The sequence below is a fragment of the Hemiscyllium ocellatum genome, chromosome 37 (assembly GCF_020745735.1).
Source record: "Hemiscyllium ocellatum isolate sHemOce1 chromosome 37, sHemOce1.pat.X.cur, whole genome shotgun sequence".
Classification (NCBI taxonomy): domain Eukaryota; kingdom Metazoa; phylum Chordata; class Chondrichthyes; order Orectolobiformes; family Hemiscylliidae; genus Hemiscyllium; species Hemiscyllium ocellatum.
Genome location: NC_083437.1, coordinates 35,695,438 through 35,720,036, shown reverse-complemented (window position 1 = coordinate 35,720,036; position 24,599 = coordinate 35,695,438). Strand labels below are relative to the sequence as shown.

The following is a 24,599-nucleotide window of genomic DNA, read 5'->3' as shown; positions in this document are numbered from 1 at the left end:
ACTACCTCCATTACAAGAAAACATTTTTAAAAATAGTTTAATTTTGTCTCACCTTTCTCAACACTATGTAGTCCCCTATCTTATTTTATCCCTCCATAAATATACTTTGATGCTACTTTAATTTAAATTGCACGAGACTGATGTTTTTGCCCCACCAGACACTGACTTTGTTATTAACATCATGTCCCCTAACCTAACAAAAAGGTCATAGATACTCTATTGTGTAGCTAAACTTTTAGCAATGCATTCATGCTGATATGCATGACCTTAATGTCTTGACCTGAATTGTTGTGGAGACAAATACAAAAATGTTCAAAAGCTGTTTTGTAAGACTTGCCCTTGGCCACTTTATAAGAAAGCATGCTAAAATCGACTACAATTTTTTCAATAAGCTATGACATTTTTTAATATTGCTGCAGTGTCTAACTTGCTTTATTTCATAACATAGATGTACGAATATTGCTGACAGCAGCAGTCAGCTCTCTGCCAAAAGGTTACAGCAGAAACCGCAAAGGATCCTTTCATTATCCCAAATAATATGCAGCCAGTCCACTTTATTATTTGGTTGTAATTAAATGATTATCTGCATAATACAAAATAAATTAACTAAATTTCTGTGCATTTTAAAAAGAATATTTTTTACATCACTCTGCCAAAAGAAAGTCTAACCTCAATTAGAAGAGGTTACTGTAAACATTTGACATATCTTTTGAAATTTTCTTTAACAGCTTCTTCAGCAACAAGAATATAAACTACTCTATAGCAGAAAGGAAGGACAAAGAATAGAAAACAAAAGCAAGAACAGATACAAAAATATTTTACCATGTAAGTGGGCTTCACTCGAGGTTTATATCAGCATTCTCATTCTCATTCTCCATGAGCCATGGGAAAGCAAATTTTCTACAAAACCTTAATTCAATGCAGAAATGGAGATGATCATCAAACCTACAAGCATGGTGTTTTAAATTGATGTTACACTTCTATTCAGAATTGCAGGTTTAATTTTAATTTTAAAATTATACTCAACCGGTGGTTAAATATGGCGATTCAGTTAATGTTTCCAAATTTAATTATTGTCTGGCAATAGCAACAAAATGTTGCAGTGAACGTAGTTGCAATGCAATGTTTTCTGTGAGCTTGCATGAATTTGGTTGTGCTCATATAAGCACAGTATCTGGATGTATAACATACATACTCTAATAGTATATGTAATTCTTGGAATGTAAGTTGTTATCAAAAGCACAGAAAATCCTAGTAAAAAAATTATTACTAGTATAGTATAGGTTGAAGTACTTTGAACTACTATAGTTTGAACTGCAGAGGTTTATAAAATAATGAGGGGCATGGATAGGTTGAGGGTGGGGGAGTATAGACCTCGAGGGCATAGGTTTAGGGTGAGAGGGGAAAGATTTAAAATGAGTCTATAGGGCAACTTTTTATGCAAAGGGTGGTCCATGTATGGAATGAGTACCAGAGGAAATGGTGGAGGCTGGGACAATAACATTTAGAAGGCATCTGGATGGCTATATGAATAGGAAGGGTTTAGAGGGATATGGGCCAAGTGCTGGCAAATGGGGCTAGATTAATTTATGATATCTGCTCAGTATAGATGAGTTGGAATGAAGGTTCTGTCTCTGTGCTGTACATCTCTATGACTCTAATGATGGTAATTGTTCCATCTTTCTTGTAGTTGATAATACCAGAGTTACACTGAAGGAAGTGGATGAAACCATATTGGGATCAGATTACATCAACGCTAATAATATTACAGTAAGAATCTAAATTTCTTCAAAATGGTTTGAATTGATTTTATTTTCCTTTTCAAACTTAGGGATCTGTTTGCTGCCATCAAGGCATTGTACCTATTTGTGCACACATGCATTATATTAAAGTAGTTATTCATCATTCAAAGGAGCCGCTGAGCAGGCAGGTGCTAGTTGGACTTGCTAGAGGCCATCCTTGGTTCTGTGAGACTCCTTCACCAGCTCCTAGGCCTCAGGCTCTCCCTTTTTACTATGAGAACATAGAGCTGCTCTGTCATAAGATGGAGATGACAGGTGGTGACCTGAGCTCATGAGCAGACAGTTTGAGAAGAAGAATCCTTCATGGTAACCTCAGCCAGTGTGGGAATTGAACCCACCTGCTGGATTCACTCTGCTTCACAAGCTAGCCAACTGAGCTGACCATGCCAGTCTTCATCCTTCTCCTTGTATGCTGTTTGCATTGCAGTCAAATCAATGGCACAAATTAATTGCTGCTCTTTATACCCTCACATATTTTCATGGGCAATCTAGTTTCGCCCTTATATTTTACCCAAAGACTCCCTGTCAAGACAAAGGACTGAGGGGAGAAATCATATCATGAGATTCAGGCAATTCCAAATTGTCCAGATTCAAGATATTTCTATTTGATCGTAATGTTATCTAATATTATACATCTTAATTGATCCACTATCCCATTTTGGACATGTGCCGAAAACAAGACAAGCCAGCAGCTGTTTATTGTGCAAATATTCTACTCAAGGCAATTTGGTGCGCACCTGGGGTTTGTGCTCAGGGACTCTGCTAACATGGAGCCACTGGTAAAACTTCATTTAGTTGTTTCCCGACGGGAACAGAAAGCTACTGTAATCACCTGGGCATTGGTTTGAGCAACCCAAGAGAAAATAGGGAAGTAGAGATTGCTGCGTGTATCTCACGTTTTGATTTTCACACGTCTGTAGACTTTCTTTGACTGTTCACAGTGGTCACTCAGGTGGTAGAATCCCTGTGTGTAAGAGTTGAAGTGTGTAAGGCACCAAAACTATCACACCCCAAGCTCATGATCCTCAAGGCTATGTTGCTGAATAGGCAATTCTCGAGAAAATGACTGAGATCTTTTTATGCCAGTTCGAATGGTGTTGCCTGGAACAGCAATGGCAGCATTTTAGTATAGGTATTATTTCTAAATGTTCATAATAATTACAGTATTTTTAGTCTTCTCATACGTTGCATGCTAACATTAAATAAATAGTTTACACTTGTTTCACGTACCACCGCCTTTCAAAAATGATTTCCTGGTAAATTAAGAATTTGCAATACGTACCCAATAGAAGGCAAATTTAATTTATTTTAATATAATGCTGCATAGAACAGTTACATCCTGGACTATTCTTACTGGGGAAATACTACATTTTGGTCTATAGTTCCCTGGCTTGTCCTTAGCCACTATTTAAGAAAATATCACAGCAGTTTTTTTTATTGTCAGCAAGTTAATGATATAGTCATCAAGGTGTATGGTATGCTTTCCTCTATTGGTCAGAGTATTGAGTACAGGAGTTGGGAGATCATGTTGCAGCTATACAGGACATTGGTTCGGCCATTTTTGGAATGTTGCGTGCAGTTCTGGTCTCCTTCCTATTGGAAGGATGTTGTGAAACTTTTAAAAGGGTTCAGAAAATATTTAAAGGATGCTGCCAGGGTTGGAGGATTTGAGCTGTAGGGGGAGGTTGAAGAGGCTGGGGCTGTTTCTCCCTGTAGTGGTTTATAAAATCATGAGGGGTATAGACAGGGTCAGGGAGTCCAAGACTAGATGGCAAAGGTTTAAGGTTAGAGGGGAAAGACATAAAAGGGACCTAAGGGACACCATTTTCACACAGAGGGTGTGCCTGTGTGGAATGAGCTGCCAGAGGAAGAGGTGGAGGCTGGTATGATTATAGCATTGAAAAGTCAGGCATTTGGATGGGTACGTGAATAGGAAGGGATTAGAAGGATATGAGCCCAGTTTTGGCAAATGGGACTAGATTTATATAGGGTAGCTGGTCAGCATGGATGAGTTGGACTAAAGGATCTGTTTCCGTGCTTACATCTCTATTTCTCTATAAGTCCCTAGGGCCGAACGATTGTTCCCTAGGATGGTGGTGGTGATCAGGGAGGAAATAGCAGTTGCTCTGAGGATTATTTTCCAAACTCACTGTACACAAGTGAAGTGCCAGAGGCTTGGAGGAATGCAAATATAGTTCCGTTGTTTAAAAAGGGTACAAAGGAAATGCTAAACAAATATGGGCCAGTTAGTCTTACTTCAATGGTGGGCAAATTGTTAGTTTATCTGATCTCTCAGAATCTATTAGAAAGGCATGGACTAGTCAGGAATAGTCAGCATGTAAAGGCTGGTTTGTAAAGGCTTTATTTGTCATGCCTGACAAATTTGATTGAAATCTTTGAGGAAGTGACCTTGGTGGCTGAACGGTGAGGTTTATAAAATTATAAGGGGCATGGATAAGGTAAATAGACAGAGTCTTTTCCCTGGGGTGGGGGAGTCCAGAACTAGAGCGTAGGTTTAGAGCGAGAGAGGAAAGCTATAAAAGAGTGTGTGTGTGTGTGTGTGTGTGTGTGTGTGTGTGGGGAATGGGCTGCCATAGGAAGTGATGGAGGCGTGTACAATTGCAACATTTAAAAGGCATCTAGATGGGTATATGAATAGGAAGAGTTTGGAGGAATATGGGCCAGATGCTGGCAAATGGGACGAGTGGGATATCTGGTTGGCATGGACTAGTTGGACCGAAGGATCTGTTTCAAGGTGTGCATCTCCATGAATCTATGACTCTATGATAGTAAATAACTGTTAAACCTGTTGTTAAGCTTACAAAACATCGTCTTTTTGTGTATGTAACAAATTAATCTTTATTGTTTAAGGATCGTATAATGTGATATGACCTGCTTTTTGATTGGTGTGGTATAAATAGAACCATAGAAATGACATAGCACAGAAGGGTTCCTTTGGTCCATCTAGTCCATGCCGAACAAAAGATACCCAGATGCTCTTTTTAATCCCATCAACACATGATACAAGTCTTGCAGCTTACAGCACTGAAGGTGCAGATCCAGATATTTTCTAAAAAGTTTACTCCTCATGCGGTGAATTTCAAGCACCCACCATTCTCTGCATTAAAATAAAGCTTTGCCTGACAGCCCCTCTAATCCTCTTCCACTCAACTTGAATCTATGATCTCTAGTTTTTGAACACTGCCAAATGAAACAGGTTCCTCCTGTTTACTCTATCTCCTCACAATTTTGTACACCTCAAATCTATCACCCCTTAGCTGTCTTTGCTCTAAGGAAAACAAACCCAACCTCTGCAATCTATCCCCATAGCTACAATTCTCCAGTCCTGGCAACATTCAAGTAAATCTTCTCTGTGCTCTCTCCAGCGCAGTTACTTTCTTCCTGTGATGTGGTGCTCAGAACTGTGCACTACGCCAAAGTTTACAAAGCTATCTACCTCCACTGCTACCCTTAGAGACCTCTTCACTTGCAAGCCAAGCTCTCTCATTTCATTTACCCCTCTCAGTACCTCCTGTTTATTGTGTATTCCCTTTTATTATTTGACCTCCCCAAAAGCATTACCTCTCACTTACCAGAGTTGAACTGCATCTGGTACTTTCCTACCCACTCCACCAACCTATCATCATTTTGGACCTAATAACTATTGTCTACACTATCTACTACATGGCCAGTTTTTGTCATCTGCATGAATTTCCCAACTGTGCCCCCCATGCTCAAGTACAAGTTGTTATTGTATGAAACAAACAGTAGCGGTCCCAACACAGAGCCCTGTGGAACACCACTTTCCATTCGCAAGACAACCATCAACCATTCCCCTTTGTTTCCTGTTACTCAGCCAACCTTGGATACACTGACAAATTATCCTATATCCCATGGGCTTTTGCTTTTTTTGACCAGTCTGCCATGTGGAACCTTGTTAAATACCTTACTATAATCCATGTAGACAAAATCCACTGCACTGATTCATTGATCCTCCTTGTCACTTCCTCAAAGATTTCAATCAAATTTGTCAGGCATGACAAATAAAGCCTTTACAAACCAGCCTTTACATGCTGACTATTCCTGACTAGTCCATGCCTTTCTAATAGATTCTGAGAGATCAGATAAACTAACAATTTGCCCACCATTGAAGTAAGACTAACTGGCCCATATTTGTTTAGCATTTCCTTTGTACCCTTTTTAAACAACGGAACTATATTTGCATTCCTCCAAGCCTCTGGCACTTCACTTGTGTACAGTGAGTTTGGAAAATAATCCTCAGAGCAACTGCTATTTCCTCCCTGATCACCACCACCATCCTCGGGAACAATCGTTCGGCCCTAGGGACTTATAGAGAAATAGAGATGTAAGCACGGAAACAGATCCTTTGGTCCAACTCATCCATGCTGACCAGCTACCCTATATAAATCTAGTCCCATTTGCCAAAACTGGGCTCATATCCTTCTAATCCCTTCCTATTCACGTACCCATCCAAATGCCTGACTTTTCAATGCTATAATCATACCAGCCTCCACCTCTTCCTTTGGCAGCTCATTCCACACAGGCACACCCTCTGTGTGAAAATGGTGTCCCTTAGGTCCCTTTTATGTCTTTCCCCTCTAACCTTAAACCTTTGCCATCTAGTCTTGGACTCCCTGACCCTGTCTATACCCCTCATGATTTTATAAACCTCTATATGCTCACCCCTCGGCCTCCAATGCTCCAGGGAAAATAGCCCCAGCCTATTTAGACTCTTCCCTACAGCTCAAACCCTCCAACCCTGGCAACATCGTTGATCTTTTCTGAACCTTTCAAGTTTCCAAACATCCTTCCTATTGAAGGAAAACCAGAATTGCACACAATACACCAAAGGTGGCCAAATAATGTCCTGTACAGCCACAATATGACCTCCCAACTACTATACTCAGTGCACTAACCAATAAAGGCAAGCATACCAAACACTACCTTCACTGTCCTATCTACCTGTGACTCCACTTTCAAGGAACTACGAACCTGCACTCCAAGGTCTTTGTTCAGCAACAGTCCCAAGGACGTCAGCATTAAATGGATAAGCCCTGCTCTGATTTTTCTTTCTAAAATGCAGCACCTCATATTTCTTTAAATTCAACTCTATCTGCCACTCCTTGGCCATTGGACCATCTGATCAAGATCCCGTTGTAATCTGAGGCAACCTTCTTTGCTTTGACTTATTCATTTTCAAGGATTCAACTCCAAACACATCCTCACATTATGACTATTTTAACCAATATTTCACACTGTTCCTCTTGGATTACTTTATCTACATTGTGCTTTTCCGTTGTGAATATGGACACGCAAATTCATTTAAACTTCTTTCTGTAACTTTTGCACAAGCTACCTCCTTCATTTTTCTCTGGTATTTCTACATAGTTATTTAGAGGTGACATTTCTGATATCTGATGATGTGAGTGCGACTGCCTTTAACATCAGCTGTATCTACTGAGTGATATTAAGGAGCTCTAGCAAAACTAGAGTCAGTGAGAATTGAGGATTAAGTTTATCCTAGTTGAAGTCATACCTAACACAAAGGAAAATAAATTGTGGTTGATGGTAGTCAGTCATCTGGATTCCTGAACATCATTTGAAAGAGTTCCTTTGGGTAGTATCCCAGGCCCAACCATCAAAACCCAAATCCCATTAATATTAAAAAGCTGTAACATTGGAAAGTGTTGGCTAGTAAAGAGCAGTTATTTACTGAAACCATTTCCAAGATTCCCATTTGAAAGTCAGATGCAATAGAAATTGCTTACTTTTTGATCTCCAGTTGATATTAGCAAATGACTGCATTTTTTAAAAATCCGCACAGTTTGAACAAAATCACTGTAGGTTGGTTTAAAAAGATCTTTTATAAGCTTTAAAAATTTAGGTTTTGAAAATTTACTCACTCCGTTGCAAGTATGCAATTTGATTGTTACTAAGTGGCAAATGATGGTATTTTTGTTTAAATTGCAAGGAATGGGGTGAACCAGTTGCTGATTTTTCAGGGTATGATTGAGTTGTTAGTTTAAACAATCCGCTTATGTCTATTAGCCTTAGTGATAATCACTGAAATATCTTACTTAAACTCTGATAAAATAGAAAAGTTATACATTGGAACAATGGTTTTCTTTATTCCACATGAAATTGAAGAATGGAAAACTTGGAGAGGATTCCAAACATTACATTGCAACACAAGGCTGTCTTCAGAATACAATCAATGATTTTTGGAAGATGATTTATCAGGAAAACGCACACGTCATTGTCATGACAACCAAAGAAGTAGAAAGAGGGAGGGTGAGTAAGCTCTTACTTGTGGATAAAATATTTACAACTGAAAATAACAACTTTTTAAATTAAAAATATTCTTTTAAAGTAATTGGCTAAAAGGACAAGATTTTATTAAAAATTTGTAGAAAGTACACCTGTTTTGCCCACATCAGAGGATTGAATTAGACTTAGCTGACACCACTATACATCCTGTTACACCCTCTCTACCCTCCAGACCCCATACACATTACCATTCCAAGACTCATTCACAGGAGCCAATATCAACATCTTTTGAAAATGTTGCTCTTTTTGAAGAGTTAACACTATTTTTCTCAAATTAGATTTGCTGCTAAATGGTCCACTTATTCTTTTAACATATTATTTTACAAAAGCAATAGTTTGCACATTTATACCTTGAAAAAAAACTTGTTGACTTAAATGTAGCGCTTAGAGCTTGTGTGCCAATCTCAAAAATATTTCATTATTGCATGAATTCAACTGGTCATATTCTGTTGAAGCGACAGGAGATTCTTATAAAATTTGCTCAAAGTACTGAGATTCTGACATCATAAATAATTACAAATAATTAATATTTGACAAACACTCCTTACTAAGCAGTTGCTTAAATAGAACATTAAGGATTATTTGGCCTATCAGTATGGTTTGCTACACCTCTCTTTACCAAATATCAATGTTGAAATTAATATGTGGGTACATTTTATAAGGAGATACATGTCATGAAAATGTGTTGCCAGTTGTAGGAGAGTATAATTTAACGAGTTAGTCTGCACTGGACATGTACTTCCTGTTTATTATGGTGCATTTTTCCTACGTTTTCTATGAAACATTGGCTGTGTCCTATTGTTTCTCACCTTTGGCAACTTAAGGAGATGTACAGGAGAGTGAGGACTGCAGATGCTGGAATCGGAGTCGAGAGTGTAATGCTCGAAAAGCACAGCAGGTCAGGCAGAATTGACGTTTCGGGCATTAGTCCTTCATCAGGAATGAGGCTATGAGCCTCGGGAAGGGGGTGGGGCTGGGAAAGATAGCTGGGGAAGTGATAGGTGGGTGAAAGGGAGGGAGAAGGTGATAGGTCAGAGGAAGCAGCGATGGATGGGTCCAGTGCCGCGTTGGAGCTTGGGACTGGGATAATGTGGGAGGGACATTATCGATTCTCCTACTCCTTGGATGCTGACTGACCTGCTGTGCTTTCCAGCACCACACTCTCGACTAAGGAGATACAGTCTACTTTTAAAGCAATTTTTTTCACTAAAAGAATGAATGATTTAATATTTATTATGATGAAATAAGATGGGTGAAATTTTACTACTTAAAATAAATTAATTGCCAAACAATCTGATGTAAGCAAGCAGTATTTAAAATGAAAACTTTATTTTGGTATACATAAAGGAATCCTGGCTGAAATTTAATGTAGCACTGGGAGTTTCTCCTTTTGGCTGAAGACCTGACGGAAAGGTCAGATTGCTTCCATTGGGGAAGATCCACTGAAGTTAAGGGCCCATTAAGCATTTCATTGGACAATGTCTGGTCTTTGCCAGGAGTCCTGATGTCAGTAATGGAATCCCAGCCCTCAAGATCTGCTGGTCTTTATTGCCCAGGCTCAGTACCTGCTGTTAGTAATGCACCCACAGAGGTCTGTGATCAGTGAATGACTTAAACCACATTTGAGCAAGGACAGGTTGTGGGTTGCATAGAGGATTCATCCTGAGGGGAGGAGGTCTGAGATTGGAATGGGGGTTGACTTTCAGTTGACTGTCATTCTCAAGGTTGGTTCAGGCAACTGGAGACTGAGGGCCTTTGTACAAGGCTTTTCTCATCTATAGCCCATGCCCTTAGAAAACAAAACCAGAACCTCTGACAAGATTGCTTTCCAGAATCAGAATGGTGACTCCTTCCCACATCACTGCTTGAATATTGGCAGGAAAGTTATCAACAAGTTTTCACATTCTAGTCTTTATCAGGTAGAGGTGGGAAAGAGACAGGGTGTCCAGACTTCACCCCAGTCTTTTCCTGCCTCTGAATATTAACTTGCTTCCGTTCTTTCATTATGCTTGTCTCACCAAGGATTCAGTTTTGAAACTCTGCCATCTTCTGCATTGGGATGATTCTGCATTAAAGGTGAAAGTTGCCATTATGTTGCATTTCCATCTAACCAACTTTTTCCTCTGTTTCAGATGATGTCAGTCATAAGTGTACTGCTTCACATATCAGATCAGTGCTTACTTTTCCACAGTTAATAGCTTTATCATTTCGGTATTGGAAGACAGCTGTATCTGTCTCAAAGGAGTATGCACTTTCAATGTGATTGGCTGTTCAGCCTGCTCATTACATTACTGTGGAAGATACTGAGTAACTGGACTCGCAAGATTATCTCTATTCTATTCCCACAGATGCTGCCAGACCTTAATTTCTCCAGCAATTTCTGTTTTTGTTTTAGATCTCCAGCATCCACAATTTCCTGTTTTATTATATTGGAATGAAATTAATATTGAGAAATATGGAATCCGCACCACTGGGGTGATCAGATTATTGTGAATAACCCTCTTCCTTCTAAATCAGCAGCGAGCACCATCAGCTCATTATTGACAAACTCTGGCATGTGAATGTGTTCAACTATGTGCTCGAAAATTGAGTAATTGCTTGTTTTCGGTTTGCTGCAGAATAAATGTTATCGTTATTGGCCAGATTTAGAAACCTCAAAACTGTATGGTACAATTTCTGTGCGAAATCTGAAAGAACGCATGGCGCAAGATTACATTGTGCGTGAACTGGAGGTTATACAAACAGCCCGGGTAACTATACTCTTGATCAGAAATGTTAATTTACATACTGGCTTGTTTCCTTATCCCGTAGAGAATGCCAAGTAACTGAAGAAGAATTACAGATACTGTAATCCAGTTAACATTACTTCATGAGGTACTGAGGAAGTGTTGGATTGCTGAAAGTGTCACAGTTCAGATATAATGTTAAACGGTGGCTCAGTGGTTAGCACTGCTGCTTCATAGCACCAAGGACTCTTGTTCAATTTCAGCCTCAGGGACCTGTCTGTGTGAAATTTGCACGTTCTCCCTATGTCTACGTGGGTTTCCTTCAGGTGCTCTGGCTTCCTCCCATGCCCAAAGATGGGCAGTTTAGGTGGATTAGCCATGGCAAGTTGCCCATCGTGCCCAGAAATGTGCAGGCCAGATGGGTTAGCCAGGTGAAATGCAGGGTTACAGAGATAGGGTAAAGGTGAGAATCTGGGTGGAATACTTTTCAGATGATCAGTGTTAACTTGATGGGCCAAATGGCCTGCTTCCACACAGTAGGGATTCTGTTGTATTCTGTAAAACCAAGGCCCTGTCAAACCTGTTTAAGGGATTACAAAAGATTCTACAATACCATTTACAGAAGCACATATTGGTGGACCAGCATTTATCATTCAATTAGCATCACCAAAACAGATTGCTATTCCGTTCAATTTGTAGAACCTTGTGAACAATGTAGAGAGCAATTTTGTTCACATAACAGTAGTGACTGCATTTGAAAACAACTACTTCATCTGGAAAGTACTTTTGGTCAAGCAGCTTTAAGAAAGAAAGCTGATGCTGTAGACTTTTGGAGGACGGTGATCAGAATCTCCAAAGAAACCTCCTCTCCACATTCCTGTCCTGCAAAAATTGATACTATTGTCAGTTTATTTATGAACTTCTAATGCCAGCTGAAGAATTGTGGTGAGAAAAACATTTGGAGTATATTGTAAGGATTTGAATTTCGTGCTGCTCAGTAGGATTTTTGTTAATTTGTGTCGAATGATCTGGAGGAATATTGGAGCACATCCTAGACTATGCAGATTTAATTACTTGCCAATTTCTACAGTACCACTAGCCCAGTATTTTTTTAAGATGCCTCTGTGTGGTGTGGGGGGAGAAGGAATCTGGTACTTACCAATGCCACCCATACAGTTATATTGCTTAGGCAAGGAAGGACAACAGTTGAGAAATAATGAGTGATCATAGATGAAATAACAACAAGGATTAAAAGATTATTATTATTATTGGAGGAAGGAAGTATATGTTATTATCATTACTGTTACATATAATCATCGTATTGTGATTGCTGAGATTTAAACTGCTAACCGTGGAGAAATAAAAAACACTTTTATGCATTTAATCACAAAATGAAACCTATTTGGGGGGGGGGGGGGGGGGGGGCGGTTGGAATTGAATTGGCTTAGAGACTCCACTATATTTCTTGTTGCTAATAGTGCAGAATTGTCTGGAAATGCATAACAGTTGCTAGATTCCATGTTGTTACTCTTCAGAGAATTACAAATGAACTGACTAACATTTTATGATTTTATTTCACACAGAAGGAAGCACCTAGATACATATGGCACTATCAGTATCTCAGCTGGCCAGATCATGGAGTGCCCAATGAACCAGGAGGAGTACTGAGTTTCCTGGACCAAGTAAATCGTACACAGCAAAGCATTCCAGATACTGGCCCTATTACAGTGCACTGCAGGTACTTGGATAATTTGGATCACCGTAAACTGGCCACTATGTACTGTCCCTCCTCAAATCAGAACTTGTAAGAGTTTTAAGGTTAATAGATAATTCAAAAACTGGTCAAAAACTGAACCACTGTTCCCTTAACTGTATCATTTTATTGAGAATCAATTAGTCGTGTGTCTTTGATGTTGCTTGCACCTTTCATTTATGATGGTGCTTAATTGACCTGTTCAGTGGAAAAGCTAACCAAGTACAGTGTGTGTTTGTTTTATTGAATTGGTAGTTACATTTTTTGACAGGCATATGGGACATTTCTATATCTGGTTTTCCACTTGAAAGTCAAATCTAACCTTTCAACGACTAACTATTCTTTCTTGACTGTACAAGCAAACTTTATAAACAAGAAAATAAACTGTTAAGAGCCTAAAAAAGTTATGTCTGTAACAACTGCTCATGAAAACTTGAAATTTTATGTTACTCTCAAAGAGTTGCTCAGGTCAGTTTTCTGGCCCTGGTAGATCATATACGTCCTTGTATCTCTGACAGCAGCTTCATGGGAAAGTGCAAATTTACTTTGGACTGGCTTGAGTCGCACTCTGGGTCAGTCTCTAATGAAGTATTCCGCTCTTCACTACAAATTTCCGCCACTCCATACCAAGGTGCAGGGTGGGTCAAATGTAAAGATCAGAATTCTTGTTGGAAGAAGGTGTACTGAACAGCCATTTTGTGAATGTAGGCCAAATAGAGATACAGGCCTAGGTTATCACCTGCTCTTCCAGAGAAAAGTATTTTTTTTTGTGCTTTTTAAAGGAATAAAATAGAGGCACATTTAGTTTTATTTTTCTGGAGTGGACCCAGCTTCACTTTCCCCCAAGGAACTTTCCCACCTCTGGAACAAAGTTGGTACCATAATGGGTCCCAGGTCACATCGTATCTGTCAGAGGCACTCACGATTAATGATGTTCCTCTGGTCTACACATTATGGGTTGAACAACTGGAAAAGTCCTGGCATATTTAACTGGCTGCAAGCTGTCCAAATTCTTTGGTTTTCTATTTAAGTATCGGAACTGCCTTCTTTCTAAATATAACATTTAAAATATGGGCAAACCACAATAATTCAAAGAACCGAGGAACTCTTTTTATGGTGAAGCGTTCCTTACAGATCTCTGAGCCCTCTGTTGATGGAAGTGGATCGCAAGACCAAAACTGCTCACATTTGAGATAAGACTCAAAATGGTTGGAATCCTGTAGACCTGGGTTTCTTCTCCCCTTAGCCCATATCCTTTTTGACCTGTGAAATTTTGTGGCCCTTATAGTTCATTATCAATCTCATGGCAATCTGCACTCTCCACACTCGTTCTCAATGCTAGAACTCCAATCAAAGCTGCTCGAATGTTAATCTCCATATAACCTACTTTCCTACTAACATCATTTTTCCTCCTTCAGTGCTGGAATTGGAAGAACAGGAACCATAATTGTTATAGATATGTTGGTAGCTGACATTAACAGACAAGGTAAGAAACAGTCAAGCCAGATAAAAATAAGATTAATAAACAGTGTAATGAGTCATTTACACTCCAGTTAGATTTTGAATCATTTGTTATGCTTGAAAGAAAGCACATAATTGTCTCACATACTATTCATGGTTTCCAAGTGAATATTTCTCTCGAGTGTTATTACTATTCATTATCTCTGCTCACTTTCCTTTTCTGAAGACAAAAATTTGGATTTGACCTATGATAATTGGGGCTATAACAGCCCAACCATGATGTTGGGCCTGTAAATTCCTGGTGATGCCACATCAACATGATAGGGTCTTTTGATTGATGCCTGATATCTGGGTCCAATGTACCTACTATCTCAATTGTAATTTTTGATATGAATTGACCAGCAGGTATAACGTGTACTGGCAGTTGGATTGGATTGAACAACCAAATTGATAGATTAGATTAGATTAGATTAGACTTACAGTGTGGAAACAGGCCCTTCGGCCCAACAAGTCCACACCGACCCGCCGAAGCGCAACCCACCCATACCCCTACATTTACCCCTTACCTAACACTACGGGCGATTTAGCTTGGCCAATTCACCTGACCCGCACATCTTTGGACTGTGGGAGGAAACCGGAGCACCCGGAGGAAACCCACGCAGACACGGGGAGAACGTGCAAACTCCACACAGTCAGTCGCCTGAGTCGGGAATTGAACCCGGGTCTACAGGCGCTGTGAGGCAGCAATGCTAACCAGATCACCAGAAAACAGTGCCACCTTTTCTTGCTGCTGGTTTGCTACTCCTAGTTCCAGAAAAATACTTTAGGAAGCTGCTCATCGTCTTAGCTCACCTACCCTAGGTCTGGACTGTTAACTTTGCTTTGTCAAGCGCAGTTTAGAACATAGAACAGTACAGCACAGAACAGACCCTTCAGCCCACGGTGTTGTGCCGACCATTGATCCTCATGTAAGGTAAACCTAATGTACGAACCCTCAAATTTCTGTGACCATATGCATGTCCAGCAGTCTCTTAAATATCCCCAATGACCTCGCTTCCATAACTGCTGCTGGCAACGCATTCCGTGCTCCCACGACTCTCTGCATAAAGAACCCGCCTCTGACACCCCCTCTATACTTTCCACCCAAACAGCTTAAAACTATGGCCCCTCGTGTTAACAATTTCTACCCTGAAAAAAAGTCTTTGGCTATCAACTCTATGCCTCTCATTATCTTGTACACCTCAGTTAGGTCCCCTCTCTTCCTTTTTTTCCAGTGAAAAAAGTCCGAGCTCAGTCAACCTCTCTTCGTAAGATAAGCCCTCCAGTCTAGGCAGCATCCTGTTAAACCTCCTCTGAAGCATCCACATCTTTCCTATAATAGGGCGATCAGAACTGGACACAGTATTCCATGTGCGATCTAACCAAAGTTTTATAGAGCTGCAACAAGATCTCACGGCTCTGAAACTCAATCCCCCTGTTAATGAAAGCCAAAGCACCATATGCTTTCTTAACGACCCTGTCCACTTGGGTGGCAATTTTAAGGGATCTATGTACCAGCACACCAAGATCCCGCTGTTCCTCCACACTGCCAAGAATCCTGTATTTAATCCTGTACTCAACTTTCAAGTTCAACCTTCCAAAATGCATCACTTCGCATTTATCCAGGTTGACCTCCATCTGCCACCTCTCAGCCCATCTCTGCATCCTGTCAATGTCACGCTGCAGCCTACAACAGTCTTCTATGCTGTCAATGACACCCCCAACCTTTGTGTCGTCTGCAAACTTGCTAACCCATCCTTCAATCTCCTCATCCAAGTCATTAATAAAAATTACAAAGAGTAGAGGCCCAAGAACAGAGCCCTGTGGAACACCAGTCACACTGACTTCCAGTCAAAATACTTTCCTTCCACTATCATTCGCTGTCTTCTGTCAACCAGCCAATTCTGTATCCAGACAGCTACATTTCCCTGTATCCCATTTCTCCTGACCTTCTGAATGAGCCTACTATGGGGTACCTTATCAAATGCCTTGCTGAAGTCCATTTTACCAGGTCAAATTAAATAAGGTCTGGTCTCACGTCTCATCAGTAATGACAGCTGTCCACAGTAGCACTCCAAACACCAACTCATTTGTGCAAATTGTTAAAATTAACTCCATTTATTCCTTATTGCAAACGTCCGTGATATTTTCCTGGTTCATTGTCCTAGTGCGTATTATTCAAGTTTTAATCTTGACACTAATAATGATATTCAAGCAAAGCAAACATCAAGGAAATCCTTGCAAATTTTCTTCCTGAATTTGAGTTCTTATTTGACACCCTTGTCATTGACTGAGACAGCTAATTCTCAAATTTGAAATTGTTTGATTCAGCTGCCCATTAACCCAAGGGAGATTCATTTATTTTAAACTTGAAATTCAATGTGGGAGAGAGAATCTCCCTAATATATCAGAGAAGAAACAGTTTCACTTCATGTGTTCATTATAAGCTACATCATTTTAGTCATAGAGATGTACAGCATGGAAACAGACCCTTCGGTCCAACCTGTCCACACTGACCAGATATCCCAACCCAATCTAGTTCTATCTGCCAGCGCCCGGCCCATATCCCTCAACCCTTCCTATTCATCAACTCCTCCAAATGCCTCTTCAATGTTGCAATTGTACCAGCCTCAACCACATCCTCTGGCAGCTCATTCCATACATGTACTACCCTCTGCATGAAAATCTTGCCCCTTAGGTCTCTTTCATGTCTTTCCCCTTTCACCCTAAACTTATGCCCTCTAGTTCTGGACTCCCCGATCCCAGGGAAAAGACTTTGTCTATTTATCCTATCCATGCCCTTTATAATTTTGTAAACCTCCTATAAGGTCGCCACTCAGCCTCCGATACTCCGGGGAAAGCAGCCCCAGCCTGTTCAGCCTCTCCCTTTAGCTCAAATCCTCTAACCCTGGTAACATCCTTGTAAATCTTTTCTGAACCCTTTCCAAGTTTCACAACATCTTTCTGGTAGGAAGGAGACCAGAATTGCGCACAATTTCCCAATAGTGGCCAAACCAATGTCCTGTACAGCCGCAACATGACCTCCCAACTCCTGTACACAATACTCTGACCAATAAAGGAAAGCATACCAAACGCCGCCTTCACTATCCTATCTACCTGCAACTCCACTTCAAGGAGCTATGAACCTGCACTCCAAGGTCTCTTTATTCAGCAACACTCCCTAGGACCTTACCATTACGTGTATAAGTCCTGCAAAGATTTGCTTTCCCAAAATGCAGCACCTCACATTTATCTTAATTAAACTCCATCTGCCACTTCTCAATCCATTGGCCCATCTGGTCCAGATCCTGTTGTAATCTGAGGTAACCCTGTTCGCTGTCCACTACACCTCCAATTTTGGGGTCATCTGTAAACTTACTCTTATGCTCGCATCAAATCATTTATGTAAATGTCAAAAAGTAGAGGACCCAGCACCGATCCTTGTGCACTCCACTGGTCACAGGCCTCCAGTCTGAAAAACAACCCTCCACCACCACCCTCTGTCTTCTATCTTTGAGCCAGTTCTGTATCTAAATGGCTAGTTCTTCCTTTTATTCCATGAGATCTAACCTTGCTAATCAGTCTCCCATGGGGAACCTTGTCAAACACCTTACTGAAGTCCATATAGATCGCATCTACTGCTCTACTCTCATCAATCTTTTTTGTTACTACTTCAAAAAACTCAATCGAGTTTGTGAGACATGATTTCCCACACATGAAGTTATGTTGACTATCCCTAATCAGTCCTTGTCTTTCCAAATACATGTACGTCCTGGATTCCCTCAAACAACTTGCCCACCACTGAGGTCAGGCTCACAGGTCTATGGTTCCCTGGCTTGTCTTTCCAAACATTCTGAACCTCTGTGCAAAGCAAATGACCAGAGAAAGAACACTGCCCTGCAAGCGTTTAATGACCAATTGGCCTCAGAACAGCCAGACCAGTCAGAGACTGGATTCTCTCAATTGTTCCAGTAACACCAAGCTGCTAGTGCAGGTTCTTCACGTGACTGTGAAGATGTAAGAGCCGATGGATCAGATCTTTGTGTTTTGGAGTCAATAAGAGAGGGTTGGTGAGCTGCATGGTGGTTGGGGTTCGATGGGGCATGGGAGCAAACAATCTGTGCAGCAGGAATACTCAAGGAGGTCTGTCAAGGAGAGACTATTTCCCTGCCATAACAACCTGTGCAGGGAAACCAGCAGGATAAGGCCCTTAAGTGGACATAGGAACAATTTACACCCTGGTGGGCTGGTCACTTCAAATTATTCTGTCAATAGTATAATTGCAGAGGTAGGAAGTTAGATTGGATCAGCAGCAGGGGAGAATTAAATCCAGCCAATTTTGTTTCATTCACATTCTTCTCTCTGCTGCTCACATCCTGAGATACTTTTATTTGAGGTGAAATGTGTCATTTCTGACTACGTGGTGGATTTTAAAACTGCTGGGCCAGTTACATTGCTTCCACTCAAGTGTGTAATTCAAGTGTGAAATTCATTTTTATTAGTGTTTAATTTTTGATAATGCACGCTATTTTTCCATCTGTCTTGTCTTTCATCTTCCATCTCTTTCTAAATGCGTTTCCTCTTGTCTCCTTTTTAAAATATTTGCTGACATGTTTAATATCAGAAATTAGTCTGTCCCTGGTAACATGTAGAATCTTGTAGTTCAGTGCACCCAAGGAACTAGATGGTAGACTGAGAGAAAGACATTATAAAAGAACTTAGAGAATAGATTTTACGAAAGCAAGCCATGCAGAAAATCATACAGGACAGTGACTATTTAGGCCATCATGTTATGCATGCATATAAGAAAACAAACATCCTCTATCTTTTGAGAGCATCTAGTTCTCAGCAACTCGAATGACTTACCAGCACCAGAGACAAATGCCTTGGGTGATGGAGGGAGTGGGGGAAGAGAGGAAAAAGCAGGAGGAGGCCGAAGTTAATATCTGCTCAACCATAAAGAAAAAGGCAAACATACTTACTGATATGGTGAAAGGGGGTAGATTTAAAAGGACCTGAAGGGTAATTCTCTCATGCAGAGGCTGATGCGTGTATGGAGCGAGTTCCCCCAGAGGTGGAGACAGGTACAATTATAACATTTAGAAGGCATCTAGGCAGATACATGAATAGAAGGTGTTTAGTGAGATAGAATCCAAATGTTGGAAAATGGGACTGTGTAAGATTGGGATGTCTGGGTGAAGGCGAATTGGACCAATTGTTCTGTTTCTGAGCGGGATAACTCTGACTCCAAATGAGATTTGTGAAACTGTGTACAATTAAGGGAATGAGAACTTGAGACACTTTTTAGAATATTAGAGCGCAGTACAGGCCCTTCGGCCCTCGATGTTGCACCGACCTGTGGAACCAATCTGAAGCCCATCCATCTTACATTGTTCCATTTTCATCTATATGTTTATCCATTGACCATTTAAATGCCCTTTAAAAGTTGACAAGTCTACTATGGTTTCAGGCAGTGTGTTTCACGCCCCTACTTCTCGGAGTAAAGAAACTACCGCTGGCATCTGTCCTGTATCTATCACCCCTCAATTTAAAGCTGTGTCCCCTCATGCTAGCCATCACCATCCAAGGAAAAAGACTCTCACTATCCACCCTCTGATTTTCTATTTGACACCGCTTCAGTTTTACTTCTGGATAAGCAGTGCCCAACCATCACTTTCCTATACGTTGCAGAGACAGGTTTTAATTATCCCAAAGCAGAATTATAAATTGTACACTTCATTAACATAAAGATATGTACTTCTCCAATCAAATGTTAAAGCACCTTCTAGATTGCCTCCGCATCATCTGCTACATTGTAGATCACAACAAGTAGTATTCAAGAATGACATCAAGTTCAGTGTGGAATAACAATGTGTGGAAATATATATTTAGGAAGAGAAATCTGCTGTTTTTACTGATTTTCTACTGAAGTTATGACAGTGCATTAGGAGTATCTCCTTTGAAATTTCGATGTTAATTTCAAAATCTGATCAGAACAAGCACACACTGTTAGACAAAACTTCTATGACTGTTGTGTTCTGACTGAAAGCATGTTTTGTAAGCCTTTGTTCAAGATTCAGGAACTGTCTTTTCTTCCCCATTTCTGTAGGTTTGGACTGTGATATCGACATCCCTAAAACGATCCAAATGGTACGAAAACAAAGATCAGGCATGGTACAGACAGAGGCTCAGTATAAATTCATATACATGGCTGTACAGCAATATATTGAGACAGTTCAAAAAAGACTACAGGAGGAACAGGTAGTTATATCACTTACCAATTTGAGAAAATGTTAACACTTTCAATAGAAAAGACCCAAGTCCTTTACACTGCTTAGTAAAATTTTTAGAACCCATTCATGTCATTATAATAAACAGAGAGAACTTTTTTTGTGGCATAAATATTGACAGAAAAGACTGGTTTTCAAAGTATTTAACTTTATATTAACCAAAATATTACAGCATTTGAATGTGCAAACCTAATTTAGATCCAGAATGGATCAGCTGAAATCTCCTAAATCATATATATATTTGTGTTGTCTAAAATTAGAACTATTTTAATAACTTTCTTTCCATTCAAAACACGCATTGGTGTATTATCTAATTTGGATCTGTAAATATTTCAGCACTATCTGCACACAGCAGTAGCAGTAAACTCTCATCTGTTGACACAATTTCTATGATTTTGATCAAAGTTGTTTTTATTGGATGCCTATATTATGCTAAATGTGTTAGCTGCCCTTCGGCAAAAGTCAGATTTAAACATGCTTTAAAACATAACTTGGGCATGATGCATTTTTCATAAATTGTGCAATTCCTATCCTAATCGAGGAGTAATCTTCCACTAGCTATAATCATGCAATGTGCCACCAAATACAAATAAAGTTTTTCACTTTTTTTTATTTAAAAAAAACAACTGGTTATTAAGGTATATATTCAACTATGAAAGTCTTCAAGAAAAGAAATTAAAATAGTTGCAAAGAGAGGAGTAAACAACAGCCAGTGTAAGAATTGACCCATGAACAAGTCATATCAATTTATTTTTTATTCATACAGATAAGGGGGAGCATTGTTTATGATCATTGATTTCCCATTTTATCTGTGCTTGAGATGTAATTAAATGACTTGCTAGACAGTTAAAAGTCAATGACATTGTTTTGGTTTGGATACTTGCATAGGCCAGACCTGGTGGGGGTGATAGTTTTTTTTCCCCCCCTCTTTCACGCACTCCACAAAAAAAAGTGAAGCAGATTTCTCTGGTAGTCTGTGAACTTCAGGATTATCCACGCTGCTGCTAGTTTTTTAATTCCAGATTCAATTAAGTACATCATGATGGGATTTAAACTCAGGGTTGCAGTTAATGGAGGTGACCTAGATCTCCTGAGAGTTGCAAGTATCCTTTTATAAAAAAGATCTTCCAGAATTAAACTACTATCTCAGGATTTGTTCATCATGCTTTCTGCATGGTGAAGCCCTAAATTGATTCCCTATTTTCCCTCCTAACTTAAACACAAGCCAAGGAATGAACATTTTGATGTCTTTCCTCAGATTTTGGAGGAAGTTGTTGTTAACAAAGTAAAATGAAAGAAACCACCAGAAATAGTGCAGGAGAGGAAGCCATAGCAGGAAATGGTCCTGCCTTGAAAGTGTATTGTTTCATTGGTGAGCTCATTTAACATGCAGAGCAGTGCTGCCTGATCGAGGTGGGACTCCAGTTCCCAAATTAAGACAAACTAGGCAGTGCACACTCCATGGTGGTCTGCATTGTTTCAATCGAGGTTAAGCTAGAGAGACCCTAGTTAAGTTAATAATTACCTTTTTGGGAGGGGTAAAAGAAGCATGATCACTTCTCCAAATTCCACAAAAATTCCATCCCTCGGCTGCTACCCCTCCAGGTCCATGCCAGCCAGCCCTCCCTTTCCTCCGCACCCAGACACTGACAAGTTACCCAATATTTAAGATTGCCCAGACCTCTGATATAATTATTTACATCACAGTCTACTGGATGGACGTTATTAATATATATTTGTATAAATAATGTGATCACAGCCATAGATTCCATTCAGCTTTTGCTGCTAAAATTGTTTCGTCCACCTATTAGATGTGTGCAGCTAGAATATAGTAAAACACCAGATCTTGGGCAAGAAAGTTGCCTTTAGTCTGTTTTAATCAGCAAAACTTTGCGAGTGTTGATGTTCTTCTTCCTTCAGCCCAACTGGTTACTATGATGTTTATTTGCAGTAAGCTTGCACGCAGCTCACCAGAACTGTTTCAAAATAGTTTAGATTAATGTATAGCAAATGTTATATTAAGCAGCCATAAAGTGCCATTATTCTTCAGATTGAGAGAAACTTATGCTGTTATAAGACAGAGGAGGACAAACCCATTCTCGGTTTGCTAGTTTTTTGGAATGACTGTTCTAAGTTGGGCACAAAGTGTTGCCACAGTTTTCACTGAGAGTGACAGGCTGGCTATCAAATGTTAATCTGGTGGAATCCAGCTGCACAGGGAGCCAGCCTGAGGTGTGTTAGATGTCCTCCATAAGCAAAGGTTTTACGGACTTCAATTGTGCATTCAATGTGTATCGCTAATGTCATGCCAGATCTTTTCTTCGAGAGTACATCCACAATGTAAACAAATTCCATGGGAGATCTGTACGTATGTCTAAAACTGCCATCTTCTCCCTGTCACGTTACTTTTGGACTTCACACTTATAAAAAATTATACGATGTTGAATGTTTTGTAAATATTTTGTAAACATACATGGTTTGAAACGATTGTAGGTAATTCCAGAACAAGCATGAAACCAGTAGAAAGCAGAAATGATGTTCAATCAACTAGCACTTTGTAGAGTTACCTGGTCAAAGACTCTCTGGTCAATACTGTCCCCAAAGACAGTGCAAAAGGAGGGGAAAAAACTATTACTATTAAATTTTTATAAATAATAGCTCAATGGAAACAGATTATTTTGTGTCCACTAAATTCATCAATTTTTTTCAAATACTCAAAAAGCTATATCTGCATTTTCATACAATTTATTCAACTGTTTTTCAAAATGCAGGAAGGAATGCTACTCAGCAACATAACATCCACTGAACACATCAAAAACCTAAAAAGTCACTCTCCTTATTATCTTCAGACAAAATAATACATCCCACTCTGCTTCATAAATGGCATAATCACATTTGTTATCAACATCACCTTCGTCGGCAATCATCATTAAACAAAATTGTTTGTCTTCATTAGTCTGCTACACCATTCAGGGCTTGCTTTGAAATCTGCGATACTTATTTCCTTTTTTTATTTCCAAGTGAAAATTTAGAGATATCTCTAAGAAACTGAATCCATTGTAATAATTGTAATAGATAGGTTTTGCAACTTCACTTTCCAAATGCAGCCTCAATCTCAGGATTTACTCTACACGATTATTCTTAGACATCAATTTAAGCTGTATTCAGAACTTCCTTCAGTCTCAAAAGTTCTTATCCAATATCTTGATGTTTTAGGTGCTGTTAAAATCTAATTAGTTTTGAACCGTGCTTTGAGTCTTCAGTTCCTCCTTGATATTGTGGCTCAAATCTTCTGAAAACATCAATTGCCATATGATTGCTGCTCCTGCACGACTTTTTTGCCATATACTCTGCACTTATGGGCCCACGTTCTGATACCAGAGGCTACAGAAATGAGAAGCGCATCTTCATTCCAGCTGAATTGTATAGGATCACCTGAGAAAGCCAAGCCACAGTCTCTTTTACAGCACTCAAAGAATATTTGAATAAGTGAGGAATTTCTGAAAGCCTTGTTGAGAAGCTATGGAGAGAAGTTAACCGGGTTGGGTGGGATGATCTGGTCAGGTCAAAAAGAATGAAGATGTCATGGTTCAGCAGGGTTGAAATGTATGGATTTCAGAGAGGGTCTGTTTGAGTCACCCCTGAGTAAGAACAGGCTTCAATTCTTCCTGTGTAACTATTCAGGCAAGTGAGTTGGAACCATCCAAAGTTTCCAACTCTGACTAAGAGTAAGAAACTTCTGCAGAGAATTCCAGATGTCCATCAGAAGTTTAAACTTTCTGAGCAATTCACAGGTGGTCAGTGTGCAGGGACTATTGAGAGGTTCTTTAGCGTATCATTCAGGCTACATTGCTTTTTTCCCAATTAGAAGATTTGGACTGTGTTGCCATTTTAGAATGCAGGAGTGGCCAAAAGTAAGGTGTTTGGAATTTTTCAGCTAAAATTCAGCTGTCAACATATATGTGAGTTAAATGTAAAATACATAGTTTTTGTCCAAAAATCGGAGGTCAACTTTTATGAGAGATTATTCATGTCTACAGACAGACAGCAATGACAATCTTATTTTTAGAAACATGGCTATTAGGTTTAGCTCCTTGAGCCTTGGACTTTGTCAATGGCTATGTGAAATTTTTTTGCTGATCCAAGTTGCCCTGTATTGACATTTCAAAAGTCATTCAAT

At 39.7% G+C, this 24,599-nt stretch overlaps 1 protein-coding gene across 4 annotated transcripts in view; it reads left to right on the top strand.

Moving 5' to 3' along the window:
- ptpn11b (protein tyrosine phosphatase non-receptor type 11b) overlaps positions 1 to 24,599 on the top strand; it is a 132,327-nt gene that overhangs the window by 96,018 nt on the left and 11,710 nt on the right. For 3 of the 4 annotated variants that reach the window (XM_060852439.1, XM_060852440.1, XM_060852441.1), the window contains exons 7-13: positions 729 to 825; positions 1,691 to 1,770; positions 7,971 to 8,114; positions 10,769 to 10,900; positions 12,460 to 12,614; positions 14,048 to 14,115; positions 20,239 to 20,390. In XM_060852439.1, the coding sequence (XP_060708422.1) occupies positions 729 to 825; positions 1,691 to 1,770; positions 7,971 to 8,114; positions 10,769 to 10,900; positions 12,460 to 12,614; positions 14,048 to 14,115; positions 20,239 to 20,390 (828 nt within the window). Of the gene's footprint in view, positions 1 to 728; positions 826 to 1,690; positions 1,771 to 7,970; positions 8,115 to 10,768; positions 10,901 to 12,459; positions 12,615 to 14,047; positions 14,116 to 20,238; positions 20,391 to 24,599 lie in introns of those variants that run through there. The other variant, XM_060852442.1, reaches the window with a different exon arrangement.